Source organism: Mytilus trossulus, chromosome 6, assembly GCF_036588685.1.
Source record: "Mytilus trossulus isolate FHL-02 chromosome 6, PNRI_Mtr1.1.1.hap1, whole genome shotgun sequence".
Classification (NCBI taxonomy): domain Eukaryota; kingdom Metazoa; phylum Mollusca; class Bivalvia; order Mytilida; family Mytilidae; genus Mytilus; species Mytilus trossulus.
In genome coordinates, this window is record NC_086378.1 from 22,532,913 (window position 1) to 22,552,866 (window position 19,954).

Consider the following 19,954-nt stretch of genomic DNA (forward strand, 5'->3'; position numbering starts at 1 on the left):
CCAGCTTTGAAAGTTTTATTGTAACTGAAACAAATAATACATGCATTAGGAATGTAGTACGCCCTGAGTTAAAAAAAAATTATACAAGCAAAAACATTCAATAATAAAAACTGTCATAACAGAACATTTAAACAAATCGTTTTATCCAAAGCATTTATTCTTTGCTATAAAATGAATTCATTATTCCAAATATGCCATTTGAAGCTTTTGTCCATAAATAATAAATAAATTGCAGATTTGTTGAATCAACAAATAAAAATAATAATAATTATAACATTGAAAACAAGAGAAGGCAAGAAAAATACAAAAAGAACATAAAAATATATATGTTTGATTCCTGCTCAAGTATCACATTCTGGACTTGGTCAATCGGTCAAATTTGTAGATATTCTTATGACTTGGTCAATCGGCCAAATTTGTAGATATTCTTATGACTTGGTCAATCGACCAAATTTGTAGATATTCTTATGACCAATGCAAGAGTATAAAGAATTCCTATTGTATTTTGTCACAACAGAAGTAATTCATTAATATCCTAGAAATGTTTAAAGAGGTATGATCTACCATTTTTTAAATGTTATTTTTTATGACTGAAGTGATAGTGAATGCATTGCAAAACTAAATCAAAATTACACATCTGTGTTGAACGACATGACAATTGAAAACAGTGGGAAACTGTTTCTGAATATTTAAAGGTAATAAGATTTATTGATTATGTCAAAAAATGCTACTTATGAAAGCAATCTTGGCCCATTAAGCTCAGTTGGATGACATAAATTTAAAAACATATAAATAAAAAAGTTTCTAATATAAGGCAGTTTGATTTCACTAAAAAGTGATATTATATTGCGGATTTCCTTCAACTAGGTACTGCAACATATCCATATAAGCCAATTATTTAAGTGAAAGAAAAAAAACTTGAATAATGACTTGCCAAGTTTTTTGTGGATTTTTTTCGAAACTTTTTTTTGCCTTTAACATATGAGTTATTTAATTTTTTGTATGGTCCTTAATAGTTTATTAAAAATAAGATATTTCAAAATATTAAAAATCATGATTTTTGGTAGATCCTATCTCTTTAGTCAAAAACACCTGTGTCCTTTTAAATTAGAAAACTTTGGTAAAGCAAATAATCATACATTAAAGATATTCAGTTTAAATCAAACTAACACAAATATGAAAATTTGTGAGTTGCATTTTTAGAGAACCTTGAAAAAGTAATTGAATTTTGAAAGTAAGTTCAGATGAATCTTGAAATTTCCAAAATTCATAAACTTTGACACTGTGCGTAGTTTTTCATTTAAATAAACATACATTTGTAATACTTATTACGCATTCTGGACCTTTATTGAATATATGTTATGCATTGTAAGCCCATATATTACAACATCATTAACTGTTTTAGAGATTCAACTTTCTATCAGATCTTTGCTCTTTGTAAAGCTAAACAAAAAAGTTATACTTCCATTAAAATTGCCAGATATATATATACATATATATATATGTATATATGTATGTGTGTGTGCAATTATCTTTTCAATAATATTGTAAAAATTTGCAGAAAGTCTGTTTGTCTGGGATTAATAAGTTATACGTGTAAAATGGAAGAAGTAAATCAAATATAATTTTGTACTGATAAATTTCTAACACTACTCTCTTGATAAAACACAATACTGCAGATTCATCATTATTTGTTGGATACCAATTTTCATGGGTACAGGTAATGTACAACAAATTACAAATTTTATTTAGGTTTTGTTATAAATACAGAGATTGCTAAACCAAAAAATCGAATATCCAATTTTCCTTGATCCATGAAAATTGATACCCAAGAAAAAAATGAATCCGCTTATATATAGAAATAATATAAATAAGGATTTGTTTTCTAAACCAAATCATTGCTGTCAATACAGATCACTCATGCACATTCAGTTTTATTACAAAATTATCAGTTTTTCTTACAACTTTTTCAAACATCAAAAGAAATGCTCGCTAATACATGGAAGCCTTCACTTAAGCTCTGAGACAACGCTTTTATAATAAATAATTCATAACTGGTCATGCCCAATAAAAAATCAACTTCATATATCACATGACATATAGAGATAATGAATAATTCATAACTGGTTGTATCCAATGATAATCATCTTTTAATATCACATGACATATTGAGGTGATACAATGATTGCAAAATAAAGTGTTGATATCAGATCTCTGCTGAGTTACATTGCACATAGACCACTTAAAGCCACAATAGGTAACTTGGCCACTAACGGCCATTTAGGCAACTTGGCACGTGAGCAGTAAGGCCAATTCTGGCAGGGAAGATTTCAGCACTATAACAAGGAGTATTTGACATTCCTGTAGTGTTTATTCATCCTGTATCTTCCTCCACCCAGGCCACTATCTGTCCCTCCCATCCTGGTACCTTATCATCATCACTCATTACCTACAATAGTAATTAATTATTATAAATACAGTTTTAAATTTGGGAAAGAATTCAAAATACAATATAAACTTATAACAATACATCTTTTTTTAATACTGTGATGATTTTGCTTTGAAAATATGTTCGATTTAGATCATAGAAGAATATTAAAGAAACTACTGATTTTTTTGTATCATGTTATTTTCAAGTGTTTCTGTTTTATAGGATAAAGGGTTAAGACTCTTTTTTGGTTATTTGTACAAGTATAACTTCCTGACACAATTAGAATAGAGAGGATAGTGGTTGAAATTATCAGAACACTATTCTTTAATTTGTCATTTAAGAAAAAGAATGAAGTTGAAAACAGATAACAAAACTACTGGACTCTAAATAAAATTTAAAATCGGAATTCCCTTTTTAAATTGCAAAGTCATAATTACTTTGTGTTATGCATGAAGCATTTGCTTCTTTAGTAATTTATAACTTATTTTGTTTCACCATATGAATTATGAGGCTCCCGCAGGGTCAAAAACGACCTGCAACCTCTGGGCCTTTTAGAGGCGACTTCCAACCTGAGGGTCTTCTAAAAACGACCTCCGACTGACTTCCATCCTCTGTGTTGGGAGAAACGACCTGTACGTTTCCCTTAAAAACGACCTCTCGACGAAATTAAAAGTGACCTTGCGACCTGAGGGGGGTACCCTGTGGGAGCCTCAATTATATTTGAGACAATCTTTACCTCTTCCTTGACTGTTCCAAACTCTGGATCTAATGCTTTAAACGAGTATCTATAGTTCCCTTTCACACTTATATGATCTTTAAAGTCTTTCAATGTTATTTCTCCTAATCTGAAAAATAAATTATATTAGACTTTAAAAAATGTCCATGCATGACCAGTGCCCTTTGTTTGTTAAGAAATATTCGAGTAAAACATACAAAAATTTTGTTGAATAAGTCTATCACTTTCCAAAGTTCTAGCACTGAGCAGGTCTACAAAATAGAAAATCAAATAAAGATGGATAGCTGCTTAACATCCAGCGAAAAATTAATATGCAAATTCAGGACAAGAACATGTTAATGTAATATGAATATGAACCCTGCTTTGACGTATTTGTACTAGACTAACAAGTTGAGATAGATTTTGAATCTGCTTGTCCACAAAGTAACAGTCCTCAGTAAGACATATCACCTTACACAGACACATTATTCTAACTTCCAGCCGACCAGTCTTTGCTCTCACTCCTTAATGCCATGTTAGTCTAGTGAAAACACGTCAGAGCAGGGTTCATATTCATATTGCATTAACATGTTCTCGTCCTGAATTTGCATATCAATTTGCCGCTACAGGTTCAAAACCTCCAACCTACCACACTAAATTAAATGTAAAGCTTACCTTTTATGTATGGTACACATACTAGGGTTAACTGTCCTATCAGTAAAATATAGCACTTTTGTTGTGGGTTGAGGATTTAACTGTTTTGTTCTTGATGATGGATTGTCTAATTGATTTGGGGAAAAACCTGGAATTGAATTATATTTATAGGTGAACATTATTAATACAGTCTTATAATCAAGATAAAATTACATGGAGACAAAGATCCAAAATAAAAAATAAAAATTATAATATAAATTAAAATAAATTACATTTTATTAAGAGATCATCAAAATTTATACTAAGCAAAAAGTAATTCAAATCAAGTGAATAGGTTCTCTATTTTTTATCATGATATTTTGAAATATTTTATATGAGTTAAACAGGATTTTTCTCAAAATCATAAATATTAAATCGCAGTTAAGTCTAAAATGACAAAATCGCATTAATAATCGCATGCATTAAAAATTGCATGCAATTATTTCTGAATTTACAGTAATTCCTAATTCAAATATAATTTGATAAAGGCTAAAATGAAAATAAAATCATGTTACAACTGCACATTTTTTCAAGGAGTTGTTTTCTATAAATGAATAGTGTTGTAATTGGCTTTCTAAGGAATAAAATTGAAATAAAGTTTTGCCAAAATAAGTATCAATATTTGATTAACAAAATAAGTTTTATTCAAAATCTGCTGTGACTTCTACAAAGGTGTTGTGCAAAAAATTCATATTTTGTGCAATACTCATCCTAAAACATTGTTGATTTCCAAAATTCAATAAAAGCCTATCACCTACACTCTTCTGTGGATATATTTATTTTTGTGTACCGGGGTATATACTTTTTTTTTTTGGAGAATTGATAAAAAAAATTGTATTTTTGAATTTTTAGATATTTGATATAGTGAGGTTGCCAAAGCCTGCATACAAATGATACAAGCCTATAAACATGATAAATATTTTGTATTTCTTATAAAATTCAAATTCAGTTAGTCTTCACTGATGGAATGCCTGATGGTAAATTGGTTTATTCCATATTGGTATTATTTTAGTAGGTTTCTCTATATGAATTGGATTTTGAATAAAAAGGCATATTCACCTGAGATAGTGTTATTCACCATGCTTAACGTCACATGCTTTTACATGCAACTTTATTTTAAAAAGATTCATCTAAAATTTGTTTTGCTATATGTTTGTCAATAAATGCATGTTCTTCTCTCAGAATTAAAATAAAACAATAACTGTCTTTCGTTTCGGTCTTCTGCCTCAGTGAATATCATTTTTTCAAAAGTCAATAAAACCATATATTTACTTCATCAAAAGGCAGTAATTGTATAATATCACAAATTCTTATAAATCCACAGAATTCAAGAAAAACATGCATTGGAGATTAAAATTGTAGGGCAAAATATACAAATTCAATTCTAACCAATACCCTCAATGTATATTATCTGGAATATCTCTACATTTATACACATATTTACAGTGCTCCCTACACAATACACCTTATCACAGTGCTCCCTACACAATACACAACACTCACTTGTATTACTACCTGGTATAGATGTGATGGGTGATCGTCGTACATCTCCAGTTGAATCAAAATTTAAACGTCTAGAGGTGACATGTTCATATGTATTCTGAAATAAAATCCATCATTGTTTTAATTAAAACAAATTAAACTGTGAGCTTCTGCTGCTTCTTATGATATCCCTGTTATTATAAATTGGTTTTACAAGTAATTGATGAGTGATGAATGTTAAATGGCATTTCACGCTATTGCTAAATGCTTATTTATTATCATAGTCCGTGTTATTTTGTTTAAAGAAAAATCATACTGTGAAAATAACTTCAAATTTTCTATACATAAAAAAATTATACTCTGGTAACCATGGTAACCATTCCATAAAAGAATGTTTAATAAGATCCATGATACAATGTACTTACTTGGCCATTGGAAACAGTAGACAAATTATTAGGTTGTTGTATTTTATCTAATAACGAACAAACAAAGTGTTCAACTGAGTCTAATTTATGTTGCTGAGGATCTGAGGTTTTGAAATTCAGACGTAAACTATGTATTGCATCACGGACAACATGAAGATCTTCTCCTGACTGAAATAAAAATTCCAAAATTTACAACGCTTACCATGAAATGGCATGTATGGCTTGATTTGATACTAGAAAATTAGATACAATATTTTGAAATTACCAACAGTTTAAATGGTAGTTTGAAACTCAACAAAAATATTTTACAAGGACAACATTACATTGTGAAATGAAAAAAAGTCTGCTTTTTAGTAAAGTCAACATTGCTGAGCCAGGTCTTATAGTTCTATCATAGCTTAAATAGTCTGCAGTAGTTCTCATTTGTTACTGTATATTTTTACTTTTGTTTGTTAATTGTTTTGTACATTAATTAGGTAACTAGATATCTTTTTAATTATTTGACAATTGTTCTTTCAGGTTCTTGTACAGCTTTATAGTTGAAGGCAGTGTAGTGATCTGCTAACCTTCTATGTAATTTGGTCTCTGGTGGAGAGTTGTCTTATTGGTAGTCATGTCACAGCTTCTGATTTTTATCTTAATGAAGGGTCTGAGCGTGTATTTCTTTAAGTACATATATTAATTCTTTGACAAAGCTTACAAAATCAGTGATAATTAACATTCCAGTAATACAAATTTGAGCACAGTTTGGTGAGTTTCACAACACACTGCACTTTGTACTATTATTTGGGGATTTTTTATACTACAATTATTGAAGAGCATGGCTATTTTTAAAATTACAAATATTGAGAAAAATACTTACGTTTCCTCCAGGAGTAGCCTCCCTTTGTTGGGGATCGCCTGTTTGTAAAATTTTTCCTTCCAACTTGGCCATTCTTTTGTCTTGAGATGCTACTCTTGCAGACAATGTGGCCTGTAAAATAAGGAATCAATTTAAGAAAAAATCTTTAAATATGCTTTCTTGTAATTGTGTAACTACATGTATCAAAATATATAAGAAATCACTAAATCATTGCATAAAATAAGTTTTATTCTATTTTATCAGGGCTGCCAAGTCTCACGCATTTAGCGTGAGACTCACACATGTTCATGCCTTTTTGGTGGCATTTTCCTTAAATCCATTGTTTTTTCTCTTTGATCTTTTCAATTTTGGCCAAATCTAACGCATTTGGTTCATGAAAAGTTGGCAGAACCTTTTTATCTATTGTATGAAAAATTATTTGCAATATAAATGAGATTACACAAGAAATTCAATTTGATCAAATTCTACTGATTAACCATATAGATTGACAATATTATTTCATCAATAAGCTACAAACACATATACCTGTTACAACAAGGCAAAGTTATAACGGTTAATCAAAGCAACTTGATTTTCCTATCCCATTTGATGATAGCCAGATTAAAATCACTACTACATATATTTTGGTCTTTTGTTATGTTTACAATTATATCTAACATGAAAATCTTACCCCACGTTCTCCAACCAAGCGTAACCTTTCATGAAGGTCAGATATCTGCTGCTTTAATGCTCGTGTTACAGATTCTTTTTCTTGGATTGTCAGTTGGATATTATTTTGCAATTGGTCAACTTTTTGGTCTCTTCTTACAATCTCTTTCTAAAATTAATAGATAAACATGTTTTGTAAATAACTTTGGTCAATTTCTTTCCGCAACTCTTTATCCTTAAAAAAATGAAAATTCTGACTGAGATCAAATATATTTTTTTTTATCATAATTTATCAAATTTAAATAAACATATATAATCACATATACTTACTCTTAAATCTGATATAGTTTTATCTCTATCATAAACTTTCATCTTTAATTCACCCTATAAATAAAGTAAAATTTACATTACTATTAGAAGTCAAATTCATACATCATAAATTTTGGGAATTACCTCCCTTATACTACAAAAAAGACTTCATTTGTTGAGTTTCTTTTGTTACTATTCTGACATTGGACTCAGACGTCTTTTGTAATTGAGATTTACTGTGCGTATTGCTGTGTGTTTGTTAAATCTACATTGGCTAGAGGTATAAGGGGGGAGTTCTATACTTTCAAATCTTGTATTTTATTTTTATTAATTTATAATAACTCAAGTCAAAATTATACACAAGTTTCTATCATTAAAAGATATTTTTGAAATGTGTAAAATATGTCAGTGCACACATGTACGGTATATACTGGGATTTGCAAAAGCAAAACAATTATTTCAATCTTAAAAACTTAAACTTTGATAATCATACCTTTTCAGATTCTAAAGACTGTTTTTCAAAGTCTCTGCGTAGAAGTTCAGCCCTTAATTGAGACAGCTGTTCCTCTTGGTCCGCCATTCTTTGTTGTAGACCTGACTTTTTACCCTGTAAATGCATGCAGTCATTCTTGGTCCGAGACAAATCTTCACGTAAATCTGAACACACTTCCTGTGTCTGTATCAATTGACTTTCAAGTATCACCTAAAAAATAGTATTATTTATTTTAAAATTTTAACAAGAAATAGATAATTGTATACATTTATAACTTTTATTTTATATTCAAAATAATAGAAAAGTTCAATTAATTTATTTTTCAAGTATACAAATTTTTGAGGATTGAGAAAAAGCTTATATTTGATTTCTTGCTTTTTCTAGCCTGTCTACAAACATAAAGCTTTCTTACTTTGCAGAACATACCCACGAATAACAGTAAACCATATTAATAAAACAATAAAAACATTATCTAATGATGAGTTGAAAATCATTCATGTATCCTAGTTTAAGTTTTGCTTCTTACCATTTGTTCAGCAGGAGAAGAACCAGATATAACCTGTTTAGGACTTACCATTTGTTCAGCAGGAGAAGAACCAGATATAACCTGTTTAGGACTATCTTCAGCACCATCTGGTGGTTCCCCACACAGTAACTACAATAAAAGATTAAAAAATTAATAATAAAATATGTTATATTGAACTTGAAGGGAACAGAATATAGAGTACTAGCTGCCAATAGTATGAATGACTGAAGATTCAAAAATTTCCCAGCAGTACCTCAAAAAATTGCCTCATCTTCTCTAAAAAATCTAACTGAAGTTTTACATCCATTATTACTCTTCAACATACATGACATAATCCTTTTGTATTTGTGCTAGCTTCTGATCCCTCTTTGAATTGCAAAGCTTACCATACCTGCCAACTTTTGAAAATGCCCATGGGGGTTTTAGCGCGCGACAACATTTTCAAAGGTTAAAATTCTTTGCGACGACTATTTTGCGCATGCTGTTTTGTAGTCTAGAAAAAGTGTCATATTTGTAAGATGAGCTAACATCATTTTATCTTAAGTTTATTTGCATGATTCTTGTTATTATATCAGCAGAAAATATGGACATGTAGCTGTAAGACCAGGAATTATTTTCATGTGTAAGGATACTAAATAGTTGTTGACTTTTCCAATTTAAAATTATACATAAAGAAGGACCTTTATCAGGTTGGGAACAACACATAGGGATCCCCCTCAATATTAGGATATTAAAAACCACTTTTTAAGTACAAATGAGCACACATTCATATAATTTGAAGAAACTTTCCCCAAAGAACTATACATCTTATGATCTATCTGGTATTATATGGTCAACACATGTCCAATAATTTGATATGTTCTTGGCCTTATATCTTTTTTATTATTCAAAATAATAGGACTCTTCATTTAGGCCTAACTAAACTGAAACTACTTATAGTTCCCCTTTTCTGAGAGCCCTTCCCTAAAACACTTTAAAACTAGAGTAGTATTTTATTCATTTTATTGCTTTTTGAGTTTACTCAAGATCACACACTGTCTTTTTTTTAATTTGAAATAAATTGGGATTGGAATGCCCCACCTGCAAAATGATGGTAGGAATTTTATATTCCACTAGAGCAAGTGATTTCATATTGATACAACAAAATCATTGAAAATATATAATTTCATCTTTTTTAAATAAACCATCTGTTTAATCAATATGCATGCAGTAAATAAATGACTATAGTTTGACTTATTTTGTTTCAAAAACTTATTTGATAAGTATCATACCACAACATTTGCCATGTTGATAAATGATACATTGTGCTACCATTTACGTTAAATACTTATGTATACTGGTATCTTTGACGCATGAAAACAAACAGCTTTCAAAATTAAACATATATCTTTGACTGGTAAGTTAACTACTGTTGATTCATTTATTTTTGTGGGTACCAAGTTTTGTGTACTGAGAAAAATTTGTATTTTCCTGGAGAATTGATGAAGTGGTTTTGCCAATGTCTCCATTCAGGCCTATATAGAATTTGTAATTTGTTGAACATCTAAAATTCATGGTTCACTGGTCCCCACCAAACCCCAGAAAATTAGTATCCAAAGAACAATAATAAATCCATAGTATCAACTTCTCCCAGCTGTACATGACGACACTAACCAAATCTTGTAATTTTAGGAGTTCTCGTCTAGTATTTGACATGGCATCAGAGAGTTCCATATACTCCTGTAGCAGATCTTCGTATTGAGCTCTGTCTACTGTGTTACTCCCACTGTCTTCTAACTCTGTACCACTGTCTTTGGCTATTAAAATAAGACAAATTTATAATGAGCATACACATTTGAAATTCTTTACCCCAACAATAGGTTCATATCTTCGACCACAAATAATCAGTATGATAAAGATTGCAACTTATCAACATAACATTTTCTCATGGATGTAGATATTTATATCATTTAACAATACACATGATACAGTCAACACATTTATTTACAAATACAAATTTTATCAAAATTTATGGAATGCAATATAGATATGTACAGGCAAGGTTCCAAAGATTAGATGAACCCACACATATACGAAGACCAGGGCAATTTGTATTGACCTCCATTACCCATCAGGCTACACATATACACCCAACATTTCTTTTTACTCATGTTGACATAAACTACAATCTAATATTGGTTTCAAAGAAAATCTCTTTTAAATGTATTGTTTCTCCTGTAAACATACCTTATTATTAGCATAAGAAACAATGGTCAATCAGAGTAAAATCACGAAACACATACGGTATGACACATGTGACATACCAGTACTTCAAAAAGAACATAATTTTAATCCACTTATATAAGTTCAAACAGAATTTATTTATCTCCAATATACTTTAAACATTACTACAAAAACATAGAAATAAACTCACCATAGACCTGGTCAGATGATTTACTTTTAGAGAGGCGACTATCTTTTGGACTAGATGTATCAGTTATGCCAGGACTAAATCTCGACGAGGACTGTGGACTTTTGTCAGCACTGGCCCCATCCCCATCATCACGACTCAAAACTCTAGTCCTATCACAGTTAAAGCTTTGATCTGAGTCACTCAAGTGCTCTGAACTACTTCCCTCATGGTATGTACGCCTGAAATGATATCAAAATATATCTAGAGGACTTTCTTCTATGTCAATCTCCATCTGATTTCGGTCAGTGAACTGTACCTTGTCCAAACAACTAGCCAACCATTCAGGTTAACAACAATGTTGTTGAAAACTTGCCAATCTAAACTTTTTAATACACATACTTTAAGAATGATCTCATCGCCAATATATTTGTAAGATTGTTTTACTTTAATACTGTGGATTTACCTATTTTTTCATGGATAAAGAATTTGTTTTTTTCGAGAATACTTGGATTTCTATTTGTTCCTGAGTCTGCTTACCAGCCAATCAAAAGTGTGTACTTCGTTGAACATATATCATAAAATCGTGGATCACCTCAACCCACGAAATCAATGAAAATTGGAAAAGAAAATAATGAATCTACAGTAGTCAAAACAATTTTGTTTCCTTACCTAGACCAGATCAACCAATGTGTTGGTGCAGTATAACTAATATTGTTCCCCATTTTTTATTTTATGTATAATCCAACTTTAACCACTAAACAGAATAGTATACCTTCCGAGAAAAAAATTGTATTTCTGTAATTCTTGCAAGTAATTGTATTTCTGTAATTCTTGCAAGTTTAATCCATATGCATATAAAAATCATGCAATTTATAACACTACTATTCTATAACTAAAGATCAAAACATCTTTAATTCTAAATTTTTAATCACTTTTTACTGGCAAGAATACAGCTACCATAACACATGAACAATCATAAGTACGAATTTTCAAGACTACATTTTTTAACAAGAAAGACTTATGCTTTCAAAACTCAATTCCTGTTTAACCTAACCTCTTTTTCAATATGTATAACTTTAAGTTTTGCCACCTTTTGCTAACTTGAAAGTTCATTTTCCAAAAGTAAGCATATTTCTGAACAAGTAAATTGAAAACAATGACATCTGTTCCCACATGTACAACAAAAGTCAACAATTCTATCCATAATTATACCTGATATTACATTCCATTCTAATACGATTAACAATATAAATTTACAAGTTATTTTTTCCACACGATAACTGTATCAAAACGGCAAATACTTACATTCGCAAGAAATACCCATGGGAAAACATTTTAGTAAAACTTTATAATAACTACATAAAATTGACATTTGACAGGTGTATATTTTACCTGCTACAGACACCTATGACTCAAGTACATACTACCACCCTGCATCCCAGTGACATGAAAATTATTATTTACATTGTGTTCCACATGACTGATCACAAATGTAAACAATGTTTCCCCAATGGCACAGTAACTGTGACAATGAGATGCCTTTACCTCAGTATGACTGATCTGTCTCCTTTTCCATGTAAATCTATTATCAAAGTTAATGTAGTATAAATATATACTAAAGGTTAATTTCCTAAGATATTGTAAAAAGCTTCAAGCTGCGTTACAGTTAGAGAGGTGAAACTCAATGTCAAAACATTATCAATTATATAAACTTGTGTTTCCTACTGACTTGAAAAAAGGAAAATGTTACCCAAGAATCTTTCCAGGAAAAAAAATGAGTTGACATTTCTAAGTACTAGTTGTGTTTTATCATTCCTGAGTTATCTTTTTTGTTCATTTTGGTAAGATAATGAAAAACAGTTTACTTAACATCAAATTTTCAGGATAACATTTTTCAATAAGCTTTTATACAAACTTTAGCATGAGCACAAAATTTTATATTTTTGAAATCAGTTTCCCCAATAGACTTGTATACAAACTTTTTCATATTCACAAGTTTTTCCTATATCCAGCAAAAATGATACATTTTGTACCCAAGAAAGTAACTAAATCCATATAAACAATTTCAAACTTCAAATAATGAAGTAGCAAATCTGTATTTATATATAGTGTAAATTGTATCTTTAAGTACATCAACTACTATACATGTCTTACAAAGAGTTTAAAGTTTTACATGTAATGGTACATTGTTTTATATAGGTGCAATAATACAATCAATACATTTAAGTATACACAATTATAAGTATACACAATTATATATACAATCAGCAGAAACACACTTTATATATATACCGATCAAAAACGATGTCTGAATATACCATATCATCTCTTCTTCTCATCTTCATGAATATATTTAATAATCCAGGACACAAAAATCCAAAACAACTCATATCTTCCACAAACTTTACTAATTATGCAATTTCATAGACACAAAAGAATTTCTAAAAATTCCCTGATTATCACAAGATAAGCCACTCTGCCAAAAATTTCTCCATCCCAAAACAGATTGTAAACCTGTGATAGAGATCTGATACATGTAATAATACATTAATTAACCAATTAGTAAATGTGGTTAAGTCTTACCAAATTCTACACATGTATCGGTCTATGCTGTGCATCCCTTCATCTTTGTCCAGTTAATCTGATTAAAGATATCATGTCCACTCCAGGGAGTCCCAAGATAATACACTTAGCCAAGGGGATCTTGATGTGGAACTTTATCAAGCATTAAATAGCTGTACAAAAGATCTCCCTTTCAGTTAAATATGCTACACCCCTCCACTAACTTAATGAACTCTTCTACCTACTGATCAAGCCAGCCCAACAAAGTTTTCAAGGGGTGTTAAGTTTAATGAATGGATAAAAATATCTATTTGTATCAGAATCAACACTGGGACACACTAATCCTATTTAGATATGAGGTTACCCTATTCAGAAATCAATTATCCCAACAACATCAAAATATTGGATTGTTATTCCAATATTTTCCCACTTTTCATAATCAAATAAATCTTCAAACTATATCTGGTTTCAATTGTAAATTAGCCATTAAATAAAACACAAAAATGATTATTACTTTAACATCAAATAAATGATCTTATTAATTCAATAAATATTTGCATAACTTTCTAGTTACAAATCAATTTTCATATGAAACATACCTCATCATATATGACCCAATTTTTTAATGATGTAATTTAAATTGGTCTGATATTCATCGATTTGTTTCTGTTTTCAAATTAATTTACAATTTTTTTTTAATTCTAATTTAGAAAAAAAATGACTGATAAAACTGAAGGTTGCACATTTAACCTTTCTTTCAAGAAATAAAATTTTTGTGAATTTGTTAATGAAATAAATAAATGTTAACATATCTCTTTTTAAAGAGTGTTATTACTTCACATACTTAGGATAAATAATATTCTAGGGATACCAATTTCCCTGGATTTCTTAAGTGTAGGTTATTAACCATGAATTCCAATATCAAACGAAATACCAATTTTCTATAGACTAGGTATGTGGACTTTTGGAAAATGAAAAAAATAAATAGCCATGATTGCAGCACAGCTTTTTTTAATACCAAATTTTATACTAATTATGCATCCACATTATTTAACCCTTTCCTCCATAATGACGCCTTTTGACGCCACCCCCTTTACTCCATAATGACGCCTTTTGATGCCTGTGTAGTACCTCAGTTGAAACACTTCGACTACAAAGTGTCTGCAGTTGACTTAATAAAGTTTGTATCCAATATGAAAAGGAATATCATAGGAATATCTGACTTAAATTTATTTGATGAAATAGTTGTTTTTCACAATGCTTTAATACTTCAAATCATAAGTTCAGCATTTTATCAAAAAAATCCTATGCGAATCAAGTATGCAAAAAAAAAAAATCAATGGAGGAAAGGGTTAAGGAAAAGTTGTTGTCTCTTTGACACTACCCCATTTCCATATTCAATTTTTCATAATGCACTGGTGGGGGATGTAGGAGGGGTCCTAGCTGATCCCTAAATCCTGGCTTAAAAACATGAAATTCCGATGTCCTGAATTTAAATAAATAAATTCTGACATCCCGATATTTGAAAAAGGAATTCCCAGATACCAAAAGGGTCACTCCCTAAATCCTGAGCTTAGAAACACCTGATCCTGTCCAGATAAAGGTCCCCCCCCCCTCACCTCAATGGTTCCTTTTTCATGGTAGTACCAAATGGAAGAGATATTCTTGATTTTTTTACACCCTAAGTTTCCACTGAAATAAAGGGCATAGAATATTTGTTCCAATGCCAACAGATATTATAGCATTATTTACAACACAGTTTCCAGAGGACCCCTTTACAATGTGGGTGGGAAAAATGTACAATGATAGTGTTTCTAAATTCAGTTCAACCCATTGGTAAAGTATAAAGCAGGACTGCTATTTATACCAAATTAAAATTGTTTTTGTCCTGAGAAAAAATAAAAGATAACCTTAATCAATTACATGAATTTAAACTGGTGTTTCCTACTAAAACAATCAATCTAAAAATTTCAATTATATCAAAAATAGTTTTTGTCTCTTATATATTATACAGACAAAGTTACACATAATTTTTCGATTATTTTAATCCTTTCTGTGTAAGCCTTGTTTCAAGGGACATGTGTCAAATTTCATACACATGGATTTGATAGAACCCTATTGAAGAACTAGATGTAATTGTGATAAAATTGAGCAATCAACCGAGTTCTTGTTGCATGCATGTGATATGCAATACAGAAAATTGCACATATGTATGCACTACCTCATAAACTAAAGTGTAACAAACCTTGTATAGGCTACAACAAACCACATTTCCTTTCAACCATCACACCATTGATAACTCCCATAATTAGCATGATAAATTATATAATGTACATATCAACCCTTCTCTGTATACAAACTTGAACTCTGACCTTAACATAAATGTCATTTTGTTTGTCATTTGAAGACAAAAAGAGAATCAATCACATTTGTCAATCTTTGCCTATCAAGTCATCATTACAAATTCAATTCAACACATAAATCCACCACATGGATAAATCATTACTATCAGTCTAAGAATCTCATTTAAAGTTAATTACCAAGACATTTTCATAGCATTATGGTCAGCTTAAATAAATGTCGAAGTCCAAATATCAAAACATCTAATTTTTTTTATTATTCTGTTAGCACATATTTTATGTCATGTTCCATGGTATTTATATGCATCTTGTAAATTTTAATCATCAACACTTTATATTTTACTTTCAGAAATCAGAAAAAATCTGATTTTATTTCAGCATACAATGAAAATATGTCAATTATATGCAATCTGTTGCAGTATTAATAAAACTGATACATTCCTTCAATAATTGACAATTGGAATACCGGTACATATGCAAATCGAACAAGTCAGATGTAAAATTGTAGATTTATATTCATGATCAAAACTAAGTGGTCAAAGAACACATTCTCCTAATATATCAAACACTACCAGTCTGGTCTGCACCAAAATCTTTTACAACAACTAGTTCAAAGTCCAATATTCTGATATTTTTCTAACAAGTCTAAGCAAAGTTTTTTCAAAAATTAGATAGGCTGAAAAATATTTTTTACTAGTCTAGTGGCTAAGGGTGCAGACTGCACTACGATTTCTCTCTCTATTTTACGTTTTCTTTTTGTCTGTCTTATTAACTTCACCAGAGACCGATATGCATGCATGGTAAGAATGTTTTTCATCTTTCTGTCTGATAAATTTCCTAATTTCATATCAAATATCAAAGACATTGTGTACATATGATGTTAATGAAGTATGTCCGTGACATGGTCAGGTGACATGGTCAGGTGACATGGGTCAGTTGAGAGGATAAACACATTAGACATGCTACCTAAATTAATTAGGAGAGAACCACTATCTGGGAGCATTCATCTGTAAATATTCCATTATATTTCTGCTAATTAAATCACATTCTAGTAGCTATATATAGGTTCTGACATTGCAAGGAATTGAATTTCCACCTTATAGACAAAGACTACAAATAATTGATGGTGTAGAGGCAACAGATATACCACTTCTTGTAATGGTAAACAGAATTTATCACTACACTGCAATGTCAGGAGTATTGCAAAAAGACTTTTAAACAGCTGCATGGCTTTTTACTTCTCTCTTCACATATATATTCACAAAAATATTCTGATTTTAAAAGATAGGTAAGCAAATAGAAGTGGATATTTGGACAGGATTTTTCTTCAGAAAAATATCATGTGTGAATGCGGCTGATATTTAAAAAAAATTGACAAAAATCATTGCTCCAATTAAACATGAAGGCCACTACAAGTGATAATCCAACTAATTTGACTGAGTAACAAAAGACTCGTCGAAATTTGGGGAAAAAAAGGGGGGTTCTTAGGAGCTCTTTAACATTAAATGCCATTAACAATAAAATTTACATGACTTTTACATATATTTTGAAAATTATTGTTGGTTTGCTTATTGGTTTGCATGTAGTATTTTTATTCTATTTAAATTTTAAAGAAAAATTCACAGATTAACTGCATTCCGTTTCATGATTTTTTATTGGTTACATATTTTAAGGAAACTTACAATCTATATAATATATACATATAATGTTTTCATTCTAAGTTCACATTTAGTTTGGAATTAATGACAACTAATTGTCAATTATATATTCCCATAATGAACAAGTAACTTGGTACATTTTCTGTTTTTATCTTAATAATAGTTATTATCTGTGTATTTAAGTCAAATTAATAAACATGTAATGATCTTATTTTGAATATATTGTAACACATTTAAGAGTCAGTGCCCTAAACCAAGTAAACATCAGTCCTGTTTACAAAATTAAAATAGCATGCAAAAAACCCACTTAAAGGCATATATGAATACTCCAATCTGCTTTTAATTAATTTCAGTTTTTAGACTGATAAAGATGCTGCCATTTAAAGGTCCCATGGAGCAATGAACGTTTGTTGTAGTTGCATTTTATTTAATTGCCCCACTATACATGATAATTTTTTATAAATTTTTCCTATAAATTTTAATTTTGGTTTCTTTTTTTTTTAAATTTTGTCTCAAGAGTCAGATTCCCTATAATTTTTTTCTATAATTTAATCCCCAACTGTCACTTTAACTATTTTGCAGCCAAAGAATTCAAGAATAAAAATTAAATCATTGCAAGCAATTTTTAACTACAGAACTACTTTCTTTTAAAAGAACACTAAATAAGAAAAAAAACATATTTCTCACAAATCAATTTACAATGCTCATTCTTGCTGTCCCCTGTCTATTCACTATAAAATATTTTACAAATAATTTCCAAAATTTTGACATGACATACCACAAGAAAACATAAAGAATAGCATTATTCATCTTTATATTTATAAATTTTTGAAATTTTTCAGATTTGTATTTGACATTCAGATTACCTTATTAGAAAGTAAATCCTAAGAACTACTAGTACAAATAGTAAACAAACAGAGACCTGTTATTTGTTGTGATGTATGTTAGATATAGTATTTATGATTTATAGTTAGCCGACATGAAACATCCTGGGGTAGTTTAAACTGATATTATTAAAAGTTTTTATCCGATCAAATTATCTTTTTTATTGTCCGGTGTATTACATTATCACCATTAAGCCTCAGGGCTTTTTCACAAATCAACAACTTTACCAAAAATAAAAATTTTCAACTATTTCTATTTTTGGAAAGTTATTGAATTTTTTAAGTATTTCTTTCCTCTTTCTCATTTTTTGAAATGTTTTATGCTATCCATTAAGAGATTTATTTGTCAATTAATGTGTCAAATTCTGAGTACCTTCAACAATAAATGGGCGGAACAATGCTTACTCCCTCTAATTCAGAATAAAAAGGGTGATTAAGTTTCAGGTAATCCTTTTATCCTTGTCACAAGAACTTGTACAAAAACACTTCAATTCTGTATGTGACAACTTTAGCCTAAAGGATAAAGACAGAATTTAACATCTTCCACACCTGCTTACTCTTAACCTCATCATTCATAAATACTGTTCTATCGATTAATTCAACCATTTTTTTTATGTTTTATTTTTCAGTCAGTTTAATCGTGATTTCAAACATGTGCAGAGATATTTTTTCAAGAAGTCACTTTAATTTTTTTTTTTCAGAAACTCCATAACTTTGAAATACTGCAGTTGTTGACAAATGGACAAAATTGGGAGAAACAAATGTAAATGCTATCAAAATTCAAGATGGAAGATTTCATTTTTGCAAAAAAACTTGCTATCATGTTGAAAGTTTTGCAAAAATTATGACATCGCAAATTTTTTTCTGAATAAACAATGTGCAAAGATTGATGAAGTAAAATAAGTCTGAACTTTATAAATACATAACCAATACAATGTATTATTACCATTTCACAGTTTATACCCACTGATATTAACCTGTATGTACACAAGAGTTACCTACCTTCTATCACTATAATTATAAGATGATCTATTTCTCCTGAAACTGTTACCAGCTTTTGCAGCATTCCTTCTAGCTTCTGCTAACGCTGCTGATGCTCCCTGAAAAATAAAAATAACACTGTTGAGGAAAATTTAAAATTAATAGAATTATGTGTTTGCCACCACATACATGTAGCAAATTTTAATCATGCCATCATCATTCTGAAATCTTTTAATGCTTTAAAAAAAATAAGCAGGTGAGGTATGAAATATCTGCCAAATGATGTAGATGTAAGCAGCTAAAAAACCTTCAAGAATGAGCAAAACTTGTAACTCATAGAAAGCAGTGAGTTACAAGTTTTGCCCACCCTGAGGTGGAAAAATGTGAATCAATTCAAACAAGAAAAGTTTTAAACCCCATGCCCTGATTTTCCCTCAATGATTTTGTAATATCTAAGGACAAATAATGCTTTAATTTGTAAATATGTTCACTAAAAAAAATTGTAAGAAGCTTGCAAATGAATCTGTTATATT

At 30.0% G+C, this 19,954-nt stretch overlaps 1 protein-coding gene across 6 annotated transcripts in view; it reads right to left on the reverse strand.

Annotated features, from left to right (window-relative positions):
• Positions 1–19,954, reverse strand: part of LOC134720933 (dixin-like) — a 34,578-nt gene continuing 14,624 nt past the window's right edge. For 2 of the 6 annotated variants that reach the window (XM_063583515.1, XM_063583518.1), the window contains exons 5-17: positions 19,443–19,540; positions 10,998–11,215; positions 10,238–10,380; positions 8,633–8,713; positions 8,059–8,268; positions 7,587–7,640; positions 7,279–7,425; positions 6,609–6,719; positions 5,747–5,914; positions 5,343–5,439; positions 3,822–3,948; positions 3,168–3,276; positions 1–2,449 (exon numbers count right to left, since the gene is read on the reverse strand). In XM_063583515.1, coding sequence (XP_063439585.1) covers positions 2,375–2,449; positions 3,168–3,276; positions 3,822–3,948; positions 5,343–5,439; positions 5,747–5,914; positions 6,609–6,719; positions 7,279–7,425; positions 7,587–7,640; positions 8,059–8,268; positions 8,633–8,713; positions 10,238–10,380; positions 10,998–11,215; positions 19,443–19,540 — 1,638 coding nt within the window. In that variant the 3' untranslated portion in view covers positions 1–2,374. Of the gene's footprint in view, positions 2,450–3,167; positions 3,277–3,821; positions 3,949–5,342; positions 5,440–5,746; positions 5,915–6,608; positions 6,720–7,278; positions 7,426–7,586; positions 7,641–8,058; positions 8,269–8,584; positions 8,714–10,237; positions 10,381–10,997; positions 11,216–19,442; positions 19,541–19,954 lie in introns of all 6 variants that reach the window. The other 4 variants (XM_063583513.1, XM_063583517.1, XM_063583514.1 and 1 more) reach the window with 3 other exon arrangements.